Below are 19,929 nucleotides of genomic sequence, written 5' to 3'. Positions count from 1 at the left end.
ACTCTGGGGCACATATTTTTAAACGGGATGGCCCTCTAGTACTAAAATGACCACCGAGCGTTTGAGAGCTTCGGCCGATGACCAAGAGTACATCCATGCCTCCCATCTTGTGGTGACTTCCAAGCGTGGCAAGCGTCACCGGGGTGGGGGTGTTATGATGCGGTGGTCTAGGAGCAACATGGAACGAGCTCTGACGGAAGTGGTAACTGTACTGACCGCAGTCCCTAAGCTCAACGCAACACTAGAAGTAGCCGTGGAATGCTCCTAACTCTCCCTAGGCATCTCGTCACAGCCTAAGAGCTAACTACCCCTAAAGACAGAAGCAGGAAAACTATCTTGCCTCAGAGAAAATCCCCAAAGGATAGATTAGCCCCCCACAAATAATGACTGTGAGTGGAGAGGGAAAAGATATACACAGAATGAAACCAGGATGAGCACAGGAAGCCAGTCTAGCTTGATAGATAGGACAGGATGGAATACTGTGCGGTCAGTATAAAACACTACAAAAATCCACGCAGAGTTTACAAAAAATCTCCACACCTGACTAAAGGTGTGAGGGTAAATCTGCTTCCCAGAGCTTCCAGCAAGACAGAATTAATTCATACTGATAACGCTGGACAAACATAGAAAGCACTGAATGGATAAGTCCACAATCTGTGAACAGAAAAGCGCAAGCAAAAACTTAGCTTTGCTGAACTGGTCAGGATAACAGGGAAATCCAAAGAGATGGGAATCCAACCAGGAACCATATACAAGTGGCACTGGCTGAAGAAAGAGCCAGGCCTAAATAGCCGAGCAGAAGAGACGATAAGTGGAGGCAGCTGATGACAGCTAACTCCAAGGAGCAGCCATACCACTAGAAACCACAAGAGGGAGCCCAAGAGCAGAACTCACAAAAGTGCCACTTACAACCACCGGAGGGAGCCCAAGAGTGGAATTCACAACAGGGGGGGACTAATGTTAGGCGTCGGGATTCTCCCGCTATACGGGATAGATCCCAAGCCTTATCTGCCTATGCGGTCTCTCATTCAGGTACGGCCGCTCAGTTTGCTGCTCAGCATAGGCTTCGTTCCCAGCGTCTTGCTCAGGCTCCTGGTATGTGCTTGATTACTGCAGGCTCTCCAGCCAAACCTATAGTGACCAGTGTTGCACATGTGCAGTCTTGTGCTCTGGAGCCCAAGTCCAGAAATCTCCTTACTGAGCATATCCGTGATGTGGCAGCTCCAGATTGGCCTGCAGGTGATGTCACCGCCGGCTGGGAGTGAGTGTTTGGGGTGGAGCCAAATGTTTAAAAGGAACTCAGAGGCGCCCGCCGGTGTGCTAGTATCATTTATGTGTTGCAGTTTCAAGTTGATACGCTACCACTCTGTCTGCATGTGTGGTGTGTCAGTCTAGCTTTGGGACTGTACACGTAGGCAGGCATCTAGCGTCAGTGGGGACAATTAGTCATTGGCTTAGCATTTGGTGCATACATGTGTGTGGTTAGCACAGTAGAGTTCCAGAGCAAGCACAACCATAGTCAGGGTATTATACAGAGCATCTGTTCCGTTTCTGTGTGCAAGTGGCAAAGCTCAGTTGTAGAGCATCTGTTCCGTTTCTGTGTGCGAGTGACACAGCTCAGTTGTAGAGCATCTGTTCCGTTTCTGTGTGCGAGTGACACAGCTTAGTTGCAGAGCATCTCTTTCATTTCTGTGTGCAAGTAGCACAGCTCAGTTTCAGAACATCTCTTTCGTTTCTGTGGGTGAGTGACACAGCTCAGTTGCAGAGCATCTGTTTTGTTTCTGTGTGCAAGTTCAGTTCATGTGCTGTTCACATGTGCTGAGTGGCGTTCAACCCAGTTGTGTACGGGTAGTCGCTCGCCGTGTATTCAGTCATTATTCACTAGCAGCAGTTTAACATCTCTACACGGTGGAACCTGGGTTGCGATTACACTTTATTATTATATTTATTTAGTGCAATCCGCCAACCCTAAGATACTAGGCAGATTGTGGCTGCTACTGGTTGATACAGGTTTGCCGCTGGCTACAATGTTCCGAATTACAGTAAGTAATTATATGCAGCGACTGCGATGCAGCGTATGCGGAAAGTGCTGAAGTTTACAATGTCTCCACACCATACTGTAAATGTGTGTGTTACTGGTTACACTGAGCTCCCTGTAGATACGTCTGGTTTTCATTTCCAAGCTATGCCGCGCTGGCTTAGGAAGGAAGTGGCTGAATGAATTATGTGTTTGTCTGAATCCACTCCTAGCTAAAAATACTGCCAGCAATTCAGGGCTTCATTTTGAAACACTGCAAATGAATAGGGCTTAAAAGTGATTGAGTTTCAGTGCAAACTGCTATAAATATGTGTGATGTGAAGAGAAAAAAAAAACACACGAAAATCATAAAGATGTCTCTGTGCAGAACAAAAATGTAAAGTGAGGATAGTTTTTTATTAATATGATACAACAATTTTTTTTGTAGCTGGGAAAAATGCATCTATATAACTAGAATGCAATATAAAGAGTAAATATCTGCGCCATTTTATTCCACAATATTGGTGCAATGATTCCCAGAAAGTCTATTTCCAGAGCTGTAAGAAAGGCTGTACAGACAAACATGCTTCTATAGAAATCAATATTGGCAGCCTTCACCTTACAGCCAGTGGCTTGTAAACTCATTATAGACCCAATGCATGTAATACATGTCCCTGTGACTAAATGACTGTACGTTTGTAGACCAAGTATTACATTTTCTCACATTTTATATGAGATTTGTGGAAACCGCCCAAACATCCGAGATTATGGTCCCGTATTATGGCTGGACCTCTCTCTATCACACATAGTTCTATTGATACCTCATTATTTTGTCATAAAATTAAGGATCTGGAGTTGACTCCAAGTGTGGAATTAGCATTTGGTCGGGGTTAAAAAGAGAAAAATCTACTGTTTTGCTAAGCAGCACCAAAAAGCCTAGAAGATTCCTGAAGACAACTCATATATAGACTTTGCGATGACATGTTATACTGTACCACCCAACAGCCTTGTACTGAGCTCCAGAAGCCGGGACTAAGGGGGCACTATGTTCACTTTGGAAAATAAGTAATCGGGGAACCGGAAACCAAGAGTCTCAAAATGGAATAGACAGCAGTGGAGAACCACAAGGATCAATGTTATGCAGGTTTTACACCTCCTCTTTATGCGGTCCAAGTACCCAACTGGCCAAACTCGACGGTCTCCCAGGCATTTATGAGACTGTAGGGTGAGAAAAACCGCGACCAGTCTGTGCATCATGGTCCAAGGTGATTCTGACATCGAAATGTGTAAGGGTTCTTTACAGTTACAGTAATAAGACTGTGGAATACCAGACCACAAGAGATAGTAATACTTGTTGGAATTTCAACAGCTGATCCTTTTGTTTTCAGGTGAGATAAACCGCTGACACAGGAGTCAATATAGATGAAAGTCCAGACTTCAGTCACATATTGATGACATTCTCTCATATCCAATGTGCAGAGGAAATAACGATGAACATTCGGACACTGCCTAAATATCTCTGTGCCGAACTGTATAGTAGGATCATTTAGTAAGGTTCAGACCTTCCTTGGAGGTCAGTGTGACTTTGTATGTGGGCCACAGAGCTTCTTCCTGCAGATTGTACTCTATCAGATATACGAGGGGCGATCCAAAAGTAATGATAATCAATACTAAACACAATGAATATAGTCAAAAAATAAATTTATTTTTCTACATAGTCTCCTAACAAGTCTATACATTTAGTCCATCTCTTTTCTAAACTTAGAATTCCCTTCGAAAAAAATTCTTGATCTTGACCCTCAAAAAAATCCCCAACAGCGGTTATCACGTCGCTATTGTCGTCAAATTTCTTGCCCCGGAGGTGTTCCTTGAGCCGAGGAAAGAGAAAGAAGTCACTGGGGGCTAGATCTGGTGAATAGGGGGGGTGTTCCACCAGTTCAAAGCCCGCTTCTTGAATGGTTGCCATGGCAACAGCAGCTTTGTGAGCCGGCGCATTATCTTGGTGAAACAACACTCCAGCCCGCAGTTTGCCGCGCCTTTTCTCCTTGATAGCCTCCCGCAATCTTCTTATTTGTTCTGCGTAGTAGGAACCCGTAATAGTGGCTCCCTTCTCCAAATAGTCCACCATAATAATTCCTTCAGCGTCCCAAAAAACGGAAGCCATAACCTTCCCTGCTGAGCTTGACACTTTGAATTTCTTCGGCGTCGGTTCGTCGGCTCGTTTCCATGTCATCGATTGTTGTTTAGTTTCGGGATCAAAGTGGTTGATCCAGGTCTCGTCCATGGTCAAAAAACGTGACAAAAAATTTTCCTTGTCTGCTTGGAACTTTTCGAGATTTGCTATTGAAATGTCAACTCGTTTCTTCTTTTGTTCGTCGGTTAACATTTTTGGCACCCAACGCGCGGAGACCTTTCTCATATGCAATTCATTTGTAAGGATTCTTTGAATACTGCCATATGAGATCCCTGTGACCTCAGCTACATGCCTGATAGTCACTCTTCGTTCTGCCAATACAACTTCTTCAACTTTTTTCATGTTTTCTTCATTGAGGGACGTGGATGGGCGTTCTTCACGATGTTCATTTTCCGTCGATGTTCTTCCCAGCTTAAATTCCTTGGCCCAGCGTGCAACTGTGGAATATGGAGGAGAAGAGTCCCCCAATGTTTCCACCAAGTCGCTGTGTATGTCTTTGGTAGTCATTTTTTCCAAGCAGAGGTATTTGATGACAGCTCTGAGCTCGTTTTTTTCCATTTTGATGTTCACTCCTCGGCAGTTAATATTCAAATGAATGTAGCTCCCGAGAATCGTGGTCTATTTAAGTAATTTTTTTTCCTGGACTAGTGGGTACCTAAGAGAGAAGAAAACATTTTATTTTAATTTCTGTGTGCAATAGAAATAACCGATTATCATTACTTTTGGATCGCCCCTCGTATAGAGTGTCATTTTATTTGCAGAAATGGAACCTCAGCTGCGCTTCTGTTGCCTGTGTAATACTGTTAATGGCTGTATAGTATGAGATCATTGTCTAATGAAAACCATCCTGCAAGCAAGTTCTACGGACCCCACCTCGTGGAAATGTTGGCTCGGAGTGAGACATTACAATGAAGCTGCTTGGAATGTTGTGGATGCTTGGAAATTCAGCCAGAACGTGGAAGTTAGTGCTGGAAACTGAGAATTTGCTCAGCTGCTTCCCTTCCAAGGAAGACCCACATAGTGTATTAGTGAAAAGCAGACGTCTCCAAGGAGAGCTCATTGTAACTAGCAGCAGCCACATTTCCAGTGTGTGCGGAGATACTGTATTACGTAAGTCCCTTCTGTACAGATGTAGGAAGTAATCGTTGGACGATGCAGTACAATGGCTGATGACGACATGTGGGGGTAGTAATTGGATGAGAGTGAATGCTCGGTCACAGTGCACAGCGAAATTATACTTTCTGCTTATTTTACCAATACTTACCAGTCATTATGAAGGAAAGTCTGGTTTGATATTTCATTTACACAAGTCATTTGTATGATGGTTTTGATCTCGCATCAGTAAGCTGTTTAATGGTGGTGAGTTGGAATTTAGGAATCCATATTGGCATGTGTGATAGATGTGAGTCCCAACTCGAAGATCCACACCCATGCCTGACTTACCCCTTACTACCTTCATTAAAATAGGTTGTCACTAGTGATGAGCGAGTATACTCATTGCTCGGGTTTTCCCGAGCATGCCGGTGATCTCCGAGTATTTTGGCATGCTCGGAGATTTAGTTTTCGTCGCGGCAGCTGCATGATTTGCGACTTGTAGACAGGCTTAGTACATGTGGGAATTCCTTAACAAACAGGCAACCCCCACATGTATTCAGGCTGTCTAGCAGTTGCAAATCATGCAGCTGCGGCGACGAAAACTAAATCTCCAAGAACGGCCAAATACTAGGAGACCACCTGAGCATTCTCAGGAAAACCCGAGCAACAAGTATACTCGCTCATTACTAGGTGATACATATTGGACATTGATCGTCTATGCACAGGAAAGGAGATCAATGCCTCATTGGTGGAGGACACACCAGAGGAACCCCCACTGATAATTAGAATGGGGGTCTGGAGCCCCTGGTTTCTCCTCGATACATGATCCCAATGTGGAGGATTTTCGAGTAGAGCAGTATTTGAGCATAGGACAGAAACATCCAAATACAGCGCTCACTTTTTCAGCCACCTTATAGGCATTGAAACATAATGTCCATTATGTGACACTCCTTTAATTAGTTTATTCTCAAAATTTTCTCTCAGATTATCAAGAACCAAATAGAATCCAAATTCCTCATTCAATGAATCTTCCCATTATATAGGCATCTCATGGCGTTCCAAACCGCACTGTGGTACCTCTGTATCCTTAAGCTATCTTCACAAGTTGCTTTTTTGCAGCGTTTTTCTCTGCAGGCAAAATCTGCGCTCTTGGCAGTAAAGAAGCTGCTTACAAAAAGTAGGTTTTGCTGCATTTTTTGCTGTGTTTTCAGGATCCTACAGTTCAACTTTGCTTGGACCACAGAAGCATGAACCCATGTCACCAATCAAGACATATGTGAAACCATAAAACCATTTTTCAAAAAGGGCAATTTGATCAAATTATTTAGTGGAAAAATTTTTTTATGTCCGACAAATAGTGACTATTCTGAACAAAAATGTTCATGTGAGTTCATGAAAAAATACACAGTTACAAATGTAATATTGGGGGGAGGTGAATTGGAGAATAGGTACCGTCTCACAGTGGCACTTTGGTCGCTACGACGGCACGATCCGTGACGCTCCAGCGTCGCTCCATTATCGCTCCAGCGTCGTAGACTGCGGTCACACTTCGCAATGCACGGCGCTGGAGCGATAATTTCATGACGTATTTGCGATGTAGAATCAGCAGAGGAGGTGGAGAATATCGTGCACACCTTTGTTACACGATGCGATCATGCCGCCACAGCGAGACACTTGACGACGAAAGAAAGTTTCAAACGATCTGCTACGACGTACGATTCTCAGCGGGGTCCCTGATCGCAGTAGCTTGTCAGACACAGCGAGATCGTAAGTATATCGCTGGAACGTCACGGATCGTGCTGTCGTAGCGACCAAAGTGCCACTGTGAGACGGTACCCTAAGACATGGACAGAGAGATGAGTTTGTAGGACACTGTTTAGTTTCACACTTTGGTCAGCCATAGGCTTATACACATCCTAATTTAATTAAACTACTAATCCCAGCTGTTATTCTAATAATAACAAAAATAAATGGGTTTCACATCACATACTGCTGTACCTGCTTTTTTCCGCTAAAAACTCAGCAAAATCTGATACCTGTGTTTTTAATGCGTTTTTGCACTTTTGCATTGCTTTCTGTGGGTGAAAAAACACTGAAAGAAGTGATATGTTGCAGTTTTTCAAAAACGCAGCAAATTTACAAATCCGTCAGGAAAAAAAATGTGTCTGCGTGTGATTTCTGAAATCTCATATACTTTGCTGAAACACAGCTTATAATTTGCATTAATAAACACAGCAACAAAAAAAAACCTGCAGCAAAAACATAACATGTGAACATAGCCTAGTGTCATACAACGATATATTTCTGGCAAAATCCATATACCGTAAATCCTTTTAGAAAAGAATTTGGCATGCTCTATCATGCTCCATCTGATGCTGTATTTATTACCTTGTTTCTAACATATATTAACTCAACATTAATATGCTGTATAGAGCACCATACATTGCCACTCAGAAACCTAACGATTGTTAGTTTTATACCAAACTCTAAGACTATGTTCACACAAAGCGTTTTTGCAGTGTATTTTTTCTGGCAGTAAAAATGCTGTGCTCAAATCACAGGTTTTGCTACATTTTTGCTGTTGTTATTAGTGTTTTTGCTTCTTTTTTGGTCTGTTTTACACGGACGAGAATCGCAGATATGTTCCCTGAGCAGTGATCCGTATGTTATCAGTGTGCAGTGCGAGGATGCGATTTTCTCACATGTAAGCATCCGTGTGACATCAGTATGACATCCGTATGGCTTACATTTTCTCGCCAATATGGATATATAATGGATCCATGGGCTCAAATATTCGTGAAAACATATATACAGTCTATATACACTGCTCAAAAAAATAAAGGGAACACTAAAGTCCCACATCCTAGATATCATTGAATGAAATATTTCAGTTGCAAATATTTATTCATTACATAGTGGAATGTGTTGAGAACAATAAAACATAAAAATGATCAATGTAAATCAAAATGAATATCCCACGGAGGTCTGGATTTGGAATGATACTCAAAATCAAAGTGGAAAATCAATTTACAGGCTGATCCAACTTCAGTGGAAATGCCTCAAGACAAGGAAATGATGTTCAGTAATGTGTGTGTGTGGCCTCCACGTGCCTGTATGACCTCCCTACAATGCCTGGGCATGCTCCTGATGAGGCGGCGGATGGTCTCCTGAGGGATCTCCTCCCAGATCTGGACTAAAGCATCCGCCAACTCCTGGACAGTCTGTGCTGCAAAGTGACGTTGGTGGATGGTGCGAGACATGATGTCCCAGATGTGTTCAATCGGATTCAGGTCTGGGGAACGGGCGGGTCAGTCCATAGCTTCAATGCCTTCATCTTGCAGGAACTGCTGACACACTCCAGCCACATGAGGTCTGGCATTGTCCTGCATTAGTAGGAACCCAGGGCCAACCGCACCAGCATATGGTCTCACAATGGGTCTGAGGATCTCATCTCGGTACCTAATGGCAGTCAGGCTACCTCTGGCGAGCACATGGAGGGCTGTGCAGCCCTCCAAAGAAATGCCACCCCACACCATTACTGAACCACTGCCAAACTGGACATGCTGATGGATGTTGCGGACAGCAGATCGCTTCATGGCGTCTCCAGACTGTGTCACGTCTGTCACATGTGGTCAGTGTGAAACTGCTTTCATCTGTGAAAAGCACAGAGCGCCAGTGGCGAATTTGCCAATCATGGTGTTCTGTGGCAAATGCCAATCGTCCTGCACGGTGTTGGGCTGTGAGCACAACCCCCATCTGTGGACGTCAGGCACTCAGACCATCCTCATGGAGTCGGTTTCTGTTTGTGCAGAGACATGCACATTTGTGGCCTGCTGGAGGTCATTTTGCAGGGCTTTGGCAGTGCTCCTCCTGTTCCTCCTTGCATAAAGGCTGAGGAAGCAGTCATGCTGCTGGGTTGAGGCCCTCCTATGCTCCCTCCACGTCTCCTGGTGTACTGGCTTGTCTCCTGATAGCACCTCCAGCCTCTGGACACCACGCTGACAGACACAGCAATCCTTATTACCACAGCTCGCATTGATGTGCCATCCTGGATGAGCTGCACTACCTGAGCTATTTATGTGGGTTGTAGGGTCCGTCTCATGCTACCATGAGTGTGAAAGCACAACCAACATTCAGAAGTGACCAAAACATCAGCCAGAAAGCATTGGCACTGAGATGTGGTCTGTGGTCCCCACGACCGCTACATCATCATCTCGCGAGACCGCAATGCATGCCACGACCAATCAGCGACTTGGATTTCCATGACAGACAGAGGCCGCGACCAAAGAATATCCGTGACAGACAGAAGGACAGACAGAAATACGGAAGTGACCCTTAGACAATTATATAGTATATATATATATATATATATGTCAATGACAGTTTTAGTTTTTTTTTAATATATATATATATGTGTGTATATATATATATATATATATATATATATATATATATATATATATATATATATATATATATATAAAAACTAAAACTCCGAGCACTAAAAAATACTCGGAGGACACCCGAGCGTGCTCGGGAAATCTCGAGTACCGAGTATATTCGCTCATGACTATTTTTAACCGGTCAGTGTGATTTTACTGTACACCGCACTGAATTGACATATTTTCTATAGGACACAAGTGCATATTTTTCACAAGTCACACTGATGGTCCGTGTGGTGTGCGAGTTTTTCTCACACCGATAGACTTTCATTGGCGAGTTTCGACCATAATACGGTGCAAATCGCAGCATGCTGTGATTTCTCTCACACGTATAATACGGCCAACAAAGCAACGGATGCTATGAGCTGCCCCATAGAAGCTGCACTCGTAGGCATGAGATCTGATTTGGCTGTATGAGAGGCCTCTGACTGGGGTTGAAGGGGTAACAGTTCTCATTATGGAGCCTGACATGCCAGGGTAAGGAGACTTATAGGCCATGCAAAGCTTTTCTAGAGACACCTGTCAATTAAGTTCATTTCTATTTCTTACTTTCTCCCCACTTAAGAGTGAAATTAAGATATTTTTTATTGCCATTGCAAATCCTGTGGCTTTCAAGAGTATCAGTTCTATGCCTCAGCCCAAGATTACAGCAGGGGATACATGTGCTGCGTCTCCTGTGCTGCCCATTTTGTAGATCATCGTTAGATTTCTGTTGCCAACAGTTTTTTTTATGTGAGAAAAGAATGGGAGAGTTTACGTCTCCTTTGCTCCCTACCTAACGTCTGTGGTAACTTTATTTCTCACTGAGAAATAACACTGAACTACTGAGTAACAAGTCCTGGTTCTGGATGGAGAGAATAGTATCACCGGGATCTTAGAGGGATTTTCCCCTAATGTGAAACCTTTGTATAGTATATTGGCCTTGGGTTGGAAAGTAAAAACATAAACCTTTACTGTCCTCCACACGGATTTCATTGTCCCCTGCCGGTGTCCTCGCATAAAAAATGTCATGTGATTTCTGCAGCCAATCAGCAGCCAGGGATGGACTGCAGCCTTCACATTCCATCCGGACAGGACACAATAAGTTGAAAAGTAAGAGAAAACTCCTTTAACGTTACTGAATGTATAAACACAGGTTTAGATGCCTTGTAGGAAACCTGATCGATCCTTAATATATTGATTTCATCTTCTCCTAAGGAATACATATGGTTAAAGAAACATGTTAAGAGACGTGTGGTCTTTTTGAAGGGTCACACCATCTTTTTGTGGCAGAACTTCAGTGAATGTTTAGCTGTCAGACTGTCAGCACCATACGCCATGATTGCTATAATGCAGTTTGCCTCCCACATCCCGCTGTAAACATACCGTACTTCTAAAGAGCAGCAATGATCGATATCGCGCACTCATTTGTGAGACCACCAGATGTCTGCCAGCACTGTTTCATCACCAATGATAACATTTTTATGAGACATTAAAAAAAGTGTTACTTAAAGGGGTATTCCCATCTCCAAGGTCCTATCCCAATATCTATTAGGTGCAATAATAGTATTACCAAATGCTTCCAATTAGAAATGTATAGCTTTTCTGAATCGCTATATCTCTTTCCTCATGTGCAGGCATTGCAGGACCTTGGGTATCCATGGTTACGACCACTAGCAACTAGCTAACTAACCGTCATGATATCAGTGGTCGTAACCATGGATACCTAAGGTCCTGCAATGCCTGCACATGAGGAAAGATACATAGCGAATCAGAAAACCTATACTACATTTGTAATTGAAGGTATATGGTAATATTATTATTGTTACACCTACTCCATATTGGGATAGGATCTTGGAAATGGGAATACCACGTTAAAGGTAGAGAATGTGGGCCAAACAGCCCCAAAGCTGCATATCACGGTCATGATGTGATGGCAGAAATGTCTCTTTTTGAGAAAAATAAATAAATTTTTGTTTAAAGAATACTCACAGAGCTATCCTAATGTTCTTGTAGTTTTTTTTCTATGGGGAAAAACAAATAATCTACTTACAAAGGATCGGACTATGTGGTGATAACTAATCATTCCAGTGACATGAGCTGACCAAAGTGCGCAATTGTAACCGAAACAATCATTTATCTACGGATGTTTATTATAGCCAACCACTGACAAGCCACCATTATATGGTAAGAAGTCGCAGTGTTATACATTTTTTGACTGCAGTCTCAGATTTTCAGCATTGTTTGTTCTTTGCCTGGAGCCATTGAACATGTATAGCCTGAATGACCCTGATGGCTAATATAGACTAAAATATGTGTAGCTCAGTGGGAAAAATCATCAATATTAACATGTAGTTCTATCTAATGTGTATAGCCACCATAAGGGCTCGCTCACACGAGCTTATAACATGGCCAAGTGCTATGCAGTATTTTATCGGATAGCACTCGGGCTAATGTTATACTATGGGGCAGTAGAGATCACCAATTTCTTTCTCATGCCGATTCGGCCTGAGAAAATAATCACAGCATGTTGCGGGTGCAGCCGATATAATTGGACCGTGCGCACCTATACAAGTCTATGGGTGCGTGTGAATCATCGAACTGCCCTCAGATGTCATCCGAGTGCAGTCCAATTGCTGCAGACATAGAGAATGGAGAAGATGGAGTAATTAAGTTCTCCGTCTCTTCTGCACCAGTGATACGATGCTATCATGCGAGAGAATCAGATCACACTGTAGTGACACTCTGACAGAGTTTGATCCGAGTGACATTAGCATAATGGTCCCGACTCTCACACATGACCCCGGCCTAATAGTGACCTAGCTACAAGGCCTCAGGCATCCCATTCTTGTACTATGCAGCCAAGTTGTAAGTATCCTAACATTATGGTCACAGTTAATTCTGAGGAATCACTTACAGTTTTACAGTATCCATGTGCTGACAATCTATATGATATCATCGCTTTATACTGTAGTGGTTTTATATTTTACTATCTGTTCATTTTTTGCAGACATCTGTTCCATAAATCCTGCGTGGACCCTTGGTTATTAGATCACCGCACGTGTCCAATGTGTAAAATGAACATTCTGAAAGCTCTGGGTATACCGGTAAGACTGTAGGACAGCGGGAATGTATTGTAGCTGCAATAGCTGTATATTGTTGGTGATATATCTCCCATCATAAGTCATTTCTTGACAGATAGAGTGATGAAAAAAGTCATTTATCACCTATACACACACATGCTAGGTAGTAAATGTCTGATCGCTGGGGGTCCCACCCCTGGAGAAACCCAGCTATCTGACATTCATCACCTATACACACACATGCTAGGTAGTAAATGTCTGATCGCTGGGGGTCCCACCCCTGGAGAAACCCAGCTATCTGACATTCATCACCTATACACACACATGCTAGGTAGTAAATGTCTGATCGCTGGGGGTCCCACCCCTGGAGAAACCCAGCTACCTGACATTCATCACCTATACACACACATGCTAGGTAGTAAATGTCTGATCGCTGGGGGTCCCACCCCTGGAGAAACCCAGCTACCTGACATTCATCACCTATACACACACATGCTAGGTAGTAAATGTCTGATCGCTGGGGGTCCCACCCCTGGAGAAACCCAGCTATCTGACATTCATCACCTATACACACACATGCTAGGTAGTAAATGTCTGATCGCTGGGGGTCCCACCCCTGGAGAAACCCAGCTACCTGACATTCATCACCTATACACACACATGCTAGGTAGTAAATGTCTGATCGCTGGGGGTCCCACCCCTGGAGAAACCCAGCTACCTGACATTCATCACCTATACACACACATGCTAGGTAGTAAATGTCTGATCGCTGGGGGTCCCACCCCTGGAGAAACCCAGCTATCTGACATTCATCACCTATACACACACATGCTAGGTAGTAAATGTCTGATCGCTGGGGGTCCCACCCCTGGAGAAACCCAGCTACCTGACATTCATCACCTATACACACACATGCTAGGTAGTAAATGTCTGATCGCTGGGGGTCCCACCCCTGGAGAAACCCAGCTACCTGACATTCATCACCTATACACACACATGCCAGGTAGTAAATGTCTGATCGCTGGGGGTCCCACCCCTGGAGAAACCCAGCTACCTGACATTCATCACCTATACACACACATGCTAGGTAGTAAATGTCTGATCGCTGGGGGTCCCACCCCTGGAGAAACCCAGCTACCTGACATTCATCACCTATACACACACATGCCAGGTAGTAAATGTCTGATCGCTGGGGGTCCCACCCCTGGAGAAACCCAGCTACCTGACATTCATCACCTATACACACACATGCTAGGTAGTAAATGTCTGATCGCTGGGGGTCCCACCCCTGGAGAAACCCAGCTATCTGACATTCATCACCTATGCTGTGTTTTGTGGTAAAACTACATTGAAAGTATGTTCTTGGTGTAGCCTTTTTTTGCCTTTTTCTTTATCCGTCCTGTATTGAACAATCCATTCAGCCGGCTGATGAGTGTTTTGCTCATTCATCAGCGGATTGCTGACGTTTTTACATGGGCAAATGATCATGCCGATTATCAGACCATGTAAAGGGTCTTAACTGCTAAATCTATCCCACCTGTCAGATAAGTGGTGGCATGACATATCTTTACAGTTTGTAAACCAGGGCAGTCCTTGTAGCACAATGAAACAGTGTAAGACATCTCCATTGTGTAACTCAATTCTTTTACCCTAAGGCTTCAGCATGTGGTTGATCAGACGGGCACTGAATAAATACGTAATAGTTTCATAACTAACATTTAGAGAGAAATCTATATACAAACACTATATAACATCGCTCTACAATTAATGATTGTATGAATTATAGATACAAACGTAAAAATGTGAAGTAATCGGTGTACATGATTGATCAAAAGTGTGCAAGCCCACTTACCAATGACTAGAAGAGACCCTGACTCTACAGAATCATAGAGAAATATTATTCTATAGTTCCGTACCATAGACCAGTGATAGTCCCAAGTCAGTATGTGTTGGCCTAAAATAGTATCACTATAGAAATAATGTGTATCATGTAGGCGTTATTGCCAATCAGTATTATTATTTATTATTATTGCACCATTTATTCCATGGCGCTTTACATGTGAGGAGGGGTATACATAATAAAAAACAGGACAATGATCATGAACAATACAAGTCACCGACTGATACAAGAGGAGAGAGGACCCTGCCCGCGAGGGCTCACAGTCTACAAGGGATGGGTGAAGATACACTAGGTGAAGGGAGAACTGGTCGTGGAGCGAGGGTCACTGCAGGTTGTAGGCTTGTCGGAAGAGGTAGGTCTTCAGGTTCCTTTTGAAGGCTTCCGTGGTAGGCGAGAGTCTGATACAGTGGGGAAAAAGTATTTAGTCAGCGACCAAAGGTGATTTTCCGGATTTGTTTTCTCATTTTGACTCTCATAGTTGTGGTCTACTTATGATGTCAATTACAGGCCTCTCTTATCTTTTCAAGTGGGAGAACTTGCACAATTGGTGGCTGACTAAATAGAGAAGGGGAAGCACAGGAGAAATCTTGTGTGTGATTATGGGAAAAGGAGATAAGAGGGGAGTAGAGAAGGAGATCTTGTGAGGATCGGTAAGTATTGGGAGACTAGGTCACAGTTTTGTTTCTATAACATAGCTCTTTATGGTCGTGGTTGATAACAAACCTTTCAATGACAGTGACAACATTTCTTGCTTACATCATCTTGCACAGATTTATCACTGTAAAGAGAGTTGACCAGTTGCACAAAGAATCTCCCTAAGGAGCGATTTATTTTTGCCTGTTCATGTCAGTGAGAGGAACATTAAAAACCCAAGTGCCTCTCCCCTTCTTCAAGGTGATCTCTCTGTGATGCCGCTTTCCAATTCCAGACATATCGTAGTCTCTGTGAGAGTGTATATGAAGCACCTATATGAAGCACACGCTGTGATTTTGCAGTTTTACATTTGCTCTTTCACCCTACACAACATCCTAATGAAATACTATTTGGTGCCTACCTAGCACAGACATATGTGTTCCTTGTTGATCATTTTTTGGTTGAGGTTTTGTTCCCTACTTCATCTACATTCTTACAGGATGCCATTTAGTTTTATGAATTTGAACCAGAAAGACATAGTATCACTGATATTAGAATACAATTATGTTATTCCCATCTTCATAAATGAATATTGTCAGTTGTAAAAATAAACACTTTTGTAATTTACTGCTTTAGTAAAATTTGCATCCATTTTTGAGATATTAACCCCTTAATGACCACCTATACGCCTTTTAACAGCGGCAGTTAAGGGTACTTATTCTTCAGTGCCGCTTTTTGAGGTTAGGGTTGTATTGGGAATAGGTTTGTGTTGTTGGGGTTAGGGTTAGGGCTGTGTTAGGATTGGAATTAAAAAATGGGGGAGTTTCCACTGTTTAGGTACATCAGGGGGTCTCCAAACGCATCATGGTGCCGCCATTGTTTCCAGCCAATTTTGTGTTCAAAATGTCAAACGGTGCTCCATCCCTTCTGAGCCCTGCCATGCGCCCAAACAGTGGCTTTCCCTGACTTACGGGGTATCCGCGTACTCAGGAGAAATTACACAACAAATTTTTTGGTCCATTTTCTCCTGATGCCTTTGTGAAAATAAAAAAAGTTTGGATCCAAAGTAAATATCCAAAGTAAATTTTTTGCGAAAAAAGTAAAATGTTAATTTTTTTCCTTCCACATTGCTTTAGTTCTCTTAATGCACCTGAATGGTTAATAAATTCTTGACTGTGGTTTTGCGCACCTTGAGGGGTGCAGTTTTCAGAATGGTGTCACTTTTTGGTATTTTCTGTTATATTGACCTCCCAAAGTCACTTAAAATGTGTGGTGGTTCCTAAAAAAAAATTGGTTTGTAAATTTTGTTGGAAAAATGAGAAATTGCTGGCCAATTTTTAACCCTTATAATGTCCTAACAAAAAAATGTTTCCAAAATTGTGCTGATGTAAAGTAGACATGTGGGAAATATTATTTGTTAACTATTTTGTGTAACACCACTCTCTGATTTAAGGGCACAACAATTAAAAGTTTTAAAATTGCAAAATTGACAAAATTTTTGCCAAATTTCTGTTTTTTCCATAAATAAACGCAAGTCATATCGAAGAAATTTTACCACTAACATGAAGTACAATATGTCACGAAGAAACATTCTCAGAATCAGTGGCATCCGTTGAAGGATTCCACATAAAGTGACAGTGGTCTGAATTGTAAAAATTGGCTTGGTCATTAAGTACAAAATTGGTCGGTCACTGAGGGGTGAACACTTTTCTTTTCTTTATAGCTTGTTGCCTAGGAGACTGACCACCCTTGCAATCTAGCTTGTAAGAACTACCCTGATTCTAGCTTGGATTAAAAAGTGTGGGGTCACTCCCTTGATCCTGGTCATCTTTAAAACATTGCTTACAAGCTCACTATAACAGCATGTAAGTACTGCACATGTTCTGTTGTTTAGCATTGGTGGTCTGTCGCCAAGGTAACAAGCTGTAAGCAAAATAAACATTTTAAAATCTCAAAAACGGTTGAAAATTTTAATAAGCTGTAAATTTCAAAATAATTTGTCTTATAAAAATATTTTTTTTAAAATAACAACTTGTCTTTACTAAGCACTTTCTTACAATATCCACTTATGAAGCTGTGAGTAACCCTTGAAATATAGCCTCTATTAGATTTTGAAACTAACGTCTTATATATTTTTCCTAACAGCCAAATGCAGATTGCTTAGATGACATCACTTCAGACTTTGATGGTTCGGTAGGACCACCAACCAATCAAATAACAGGAGCCAGTGACGTCACGGTGAATGAGAGTTCAGTAGGAATGGATGCCGCTGTCCGTACTGTAGGTGTTTTACAAATCATCCAAGATGCTGATGTACTTCCACAGGTCGGAGAGCTCAGCTATACAGCAAGCAGTGAGTACTCCTTTCTTAAAGTACATTACTTATTCATTAAGCTCATGGAGTAATTTCTAAGAAAGTTTTTAAGATGTGAACTTGTAGAATGGTAAATGCTCTATTACGCCAGCAACTGGAAACCACACCTTATTGAACACATCTGTCCCGATGGGGGACAGATGCTTCTACAGTAAGTTGGGCAATTTCTTGAGTGAGACCAGCTACGGTGATTATGATTTTCTCCATATTTATCAATTATCAGTTATTGTTCTAACACTTTGTGAATGAGTGTGAGCTGAGCTAAGCTGGATTGTACAAAAGAAGAGCGGATTGTACAAAAGAAGAGCGATTTGTACAGTCCCGTAGTACCGTAGCTTGTTTTCCTGCTTTTATTCAGCTTGGGAGATAATATGAAGTTCAGCAACCAGGTTTTTTTAGGAATCAGAAAGTGTTCAGGCTACAGAGACTATTCAAATAAAAAAATGAATTTAAAAAAATATTGTGGAAAACCGCTGTTGTGCAGATAAAGCCAAAAATGAGGAGGGAGGAGGATGAGGCGTTCCTCTTCTCCTTCCTTCCTGCTTGCGCTGGTTTGTCCATGATGATGCTGTGGGCGTGCTACCAACGCCCTGCAGAGATGAGTGATGGCAATTCTGGACTAGTCCGGGTACAGGCGCGCTGGGATTGCCGTATTTTTCGGACTATAAGACGCACCCAAGTTTTAGAGGTGGAAAATAGGGAAAAATATACTTGAAGCAAAAAATGTGGTAAAATATTTAATAACATAAATAACATACTATTATATGTGGTGTTATTATATATAATAGTATGTTATTACGATGGAAGCTGTGGGTAGAAGATGGTGCTGCGAGACCAGTATGGTGTCTGTAAAGTACTATGTGAAGACGCTAAGAATAAGATAAGAATTGGGGCACATGGCTTATATTTAAAGCACCACTTCAGAACTGAAAAATAACACTGGAGTTCTGCTTTAAGATCCCATGGGAGAACTATAACTCCCAGCATGTCCTCCAGATCCTATGGCATGCTGGGAGTTATAGTTCACCACAGGAGTGGCAGAGTGCTTTTTTATGAGCTGTAATTACTAACCTTTTAATAAATCCTTTCTTGTACAGGCTGTGGTCGGTGCAGGTCCTGCAGCCAGCCTTGACCACACAGTGCCCTCCCTCTTATGATCTCACCACAGATCATGTAAGACAGGGGTGTCAAACTGCATTCCTCGAGGGCTGCAAACAGGTCATGTTTTCAGGATTTCCTTGTACTGCACAGGTGATAATTTAATCACCTACACAAATAATGAGTTGGTGATTAAATTATCACCTGTGCCTTACAAGGAAATCCTGAAAACATGACCTGTTTGCAGCCCTCGAGGAATGCAGTTTGACACCCCTGATGTAAGACGAAGCTGCACTGTTTGTAGAGAGCTGTCTGCAGGACCTGTGATGACATAATGAAGGCAGGGCTTTGTGGAATCTTGTGATGCTCCAGCCCGCCCTCTTCATGACCTCAGCACAGGTCCTGCAGAGCCTTCAGCACTGCATCAGTGCTGTCAGGTATGCGGCATCCCTCCCTTCTATGTAACACTGCTCCTGTGTAACTCTGATCTCCACAGCTGCTGCAGGAATCCAGCGCTGGGGAAACCACGTGTGTCCGCTGTTTAAGTGAAGGAATATTCATTTGCTGCTCCCCGTTCACTGCTCGGTGCTGACAGGTGGTTGGGAAAGCTGCTGCTGAATATTCACTTCACTTTAAGTATCGGGACCACGTGGTTTCCCCAGCATCGGATTCCTGCAGCGGGGACATTTTCCTGCCTCCTGCGATCCCACTCCGCCGCTGCCCCCTCCCCACATGCTACATTCTGACCATAAGACGCACCCACACTTTCTTCACAAATTTGGAGGAAAAAAGGTGCGTCTCATGGTCCGAAAAATACTGTAATCATTATTTTTACACACGATGAAACATCTCTTAATTGCAATAAAGAAATCATTAAATGTTTTAGTACTAGAAGTTCAATGAAAGTAGCAATAGAAACTGCAAAGTAGATTTATTAGGTACTGAGTGCAGATGATTTGTGAAATCACTATAATAAATACCGTATATACTCGAGTATAAGCCGACCCGAGTATAAGCCGACCACCCTAATTTTGCCACAAAAAACTGGGAAAACTTATTGACTCGAGTATAAGCCTAGTGTGGAAAATGCAGTAGCTACTCGTAAATTTCAAAA

General features: G+C 42.6%; 1 protein-coding gene across 1 annotated transcript in view; it reads left to right on the top strand.

The window, feature by feature from the left end:
* Nucleotides 1-19,929, top strand: part of RNF150 (ring finger protein 150) — a 261,021-nt gene that overhangs the window by 214,342 nt on the left and 26,750 nt on the right. Inside the window, exons 5-6 of the mRNA XM_069743985.1 lie at nucleotides 12,738-12,834; nucleotides 17,489-17,696. Coding sequence (XP_069600086.1) covers nucleotides 12,738-12,834; nucleotides 17,489-17,696 — 305 coding nt within the window. The remainder of the gene's footprint in view (nucleotides 1-12,737; nucleotides 12,835-17,488; nucleotides 17,697-19,929) is intronic.

Source organism: Ranitomeya imitator, chromosome 1 (genome assembly GCF_032444005.1).
Source record: "Ranitomeya imitator isolate aRanImi1 chromosome 1, aRanImi1.pri, whole genome shotgun sequence".
In the NCBI taxonomy this organism is placed as follows: domain Eukaryota; kingdom Metazoa; phylum Chordata; class Amphibia; order Anura; family Dendrobatidae; genus Ranitomeya; species Ranitomeya imitator.
The sequence above is the reverse complement of the archived record's forward strand: the minus strand, read 5'-3'. Positions and strand labels throughout refer to the sequence as shown.